Source organism: Ictalurus punctatus, chromosome 18 (genome assembly GCF_001660625.3).
Source record: "Ictalurus punctatus breed USDA103 chromosome 18, Coco_2.0, whole genome shotgun sequence".
Lineage (NCBI taxonomy): Eukaryota > Metazoa > Chordata > Actinopteri > Siluriformes > Ictaluridae > Ictalurus > Ictalurus punctatus.
The window spans coordinates 18,653,081-18,654,772 of record NC_030433.2 but is presented as its reverse complement, the minus strand read 5'-3'; the positions used below and the strand labels follow the sequence as shown (position 1 = coordinate 18,654,772).

General features: G+C 38.6%; 1 protein-coding gene across 1 annotated transcript; it reads right to left on the bottom strand.

Annotated features, from left to right (window-relative positions):
* Positions 1 to 735: 735 nt before the first annotated feature.
* LOC108278581 (olfactory receptor 51E2-like) lies at positions 736 to 1,692 on the bottom strand. Its single transcript, XM_017492028.3, has one exon. The coding sequence runs from the start codon at positions 1,690 to 1,692 to the stop codon at positions 736 to 738; it is 957 nt and encodes a 318-aa protein (XP_017347517.2).

Below are 1,692 nucleotides of genomic sequence, written 5' to 3'. Positions count from 1 at the left end.
TATATACAACTATACAGTACAGCTTGTATATAATTTCCAGTAAAAACTTTTAGAGCTTCAAAATGTTTAATAAATTAGGAACCATTATCACATATTGAAATGTTTGACAATGACTAGCAAATGTTTCAACCTTTTTCTGATCAAATTATTACAGAAGTAATATTCTTCCCTAAAATTTGTAATATTAATGCATTACGACATTACAATTACAAATTTGTCCATTAATTTGTTCATTTTTAAAATCAGTTAAGAAATCCTTAGGGTCGGGGGTTTGATTCCCACCGTGGCCCTGTGTGTGTGCGGAGTTTGCATGTTCTCCCCGTACTGCGGGGGTTTCCTCCGGGTACTCCGGTTTCCTTCCCCAGTCCAAAGACATGCATGGTAGGCTGATTGGCATGTCCAAAGTGTCCGTAGTGTATGAATGGGTGTTGAAATGTGTATGTGAGTGTGCCCTGCGATGGACTGGCACCCTGTCCAGGGTGTACCCCGCCTTGTGCCCGATGCTCCCTGGGATAGGCTCCAGGTTTCCCTGTTACCCTGAAGGAAGGATAAACGGTATAGAATATGGAAGATAGATTGTTTTTAATCATCCATTATTTTATACACAAATTCCAAAATTACTTAAGTGGTGCTATTAGGCACATCGATAAAATAGTTTCCTCACTGGATGCAAAAGAAATTATTACATTTAATTTAATAATGTTGCTCTAAGTCTAGACACTGTTGTGATTTTGATCAGAAATCATCAACCTTATTTAGTCTAAGAAGTTTTATGAACTGTTGCCGTATTTCTTTATTCCTGATACCATAGATCACTGGGTTGCAGATACCAGGGACAAGTAAATATCCAAGACTAATAAGGATACGTTGGTCAGATGTAAGGCCTGACTGGATTCTGTAGGCCAGGAAGGCCACCATGGAGGTGAAGTAGGTAATACAGATAACTATCAAGTGGGTGGTACAAGTGGAGATGGCTTTGCTATGTGACTCTCCTGAGGCTGATTGGAAAATCACAAAAAATATAGTAATGTAGGAAAATGCAATGCCAACGCAGTCAATAGTTGGCACACAGAAACTGATCAGACCAGCTAAATAGTTCTTTGTGGTGTCTTCACAGGGGCTTGCCAAGGTGACTACCAGCTGATGTTCACAATGAACATGATAAAGAACATTAGACGAACAGAATCTAAGTGTTCCAACCAAAGCAACCATGGCTGTTATAATTAACATATTACGAATTACAATTATACCTGTAGCAATCATACAATTAGTAAAACTCATAAAATTGTTGTACCGTAATGGCATGCATATAGCAAAGTAGCGATCTACAGCCATCCCAAACAAGATTGTGGACTGAAAACTGCAGGCATAGTGAACAAAAAACATCTGGATCAGACATAATTCTCGAGGCCAAACATTGATCCCTGATGCTAAACTAAATAACAATCGTGGGAGAACACAGCATGACACACATATATCCACGCATGCTATGAAACATATCAGCACATACATTGGAGAATGAAGTGTCCTCTGCCGCATAATGACAAATACAAGGGCGAAATTAGTGCTGACTGCAAAGATGAACATTATGCTAAATGGGATGAAAAGAAGTCTTCGGTATTCTTTTAGAGAGGTAAATCCAATTAGATAGAATTCAGTGTGGGTAAAATTTTTTGATGGTCCAAATTCCAT

What these genes read in the sequence shown, in the direction of transcription:
- LOC108278581 (XM_017492028.3), bottom strand. Translation starts at nt 1,692, where the DNA reads ATGGAATTTGGACCATCAAAAAATTTTACCCACACTGAATTCTATCTA.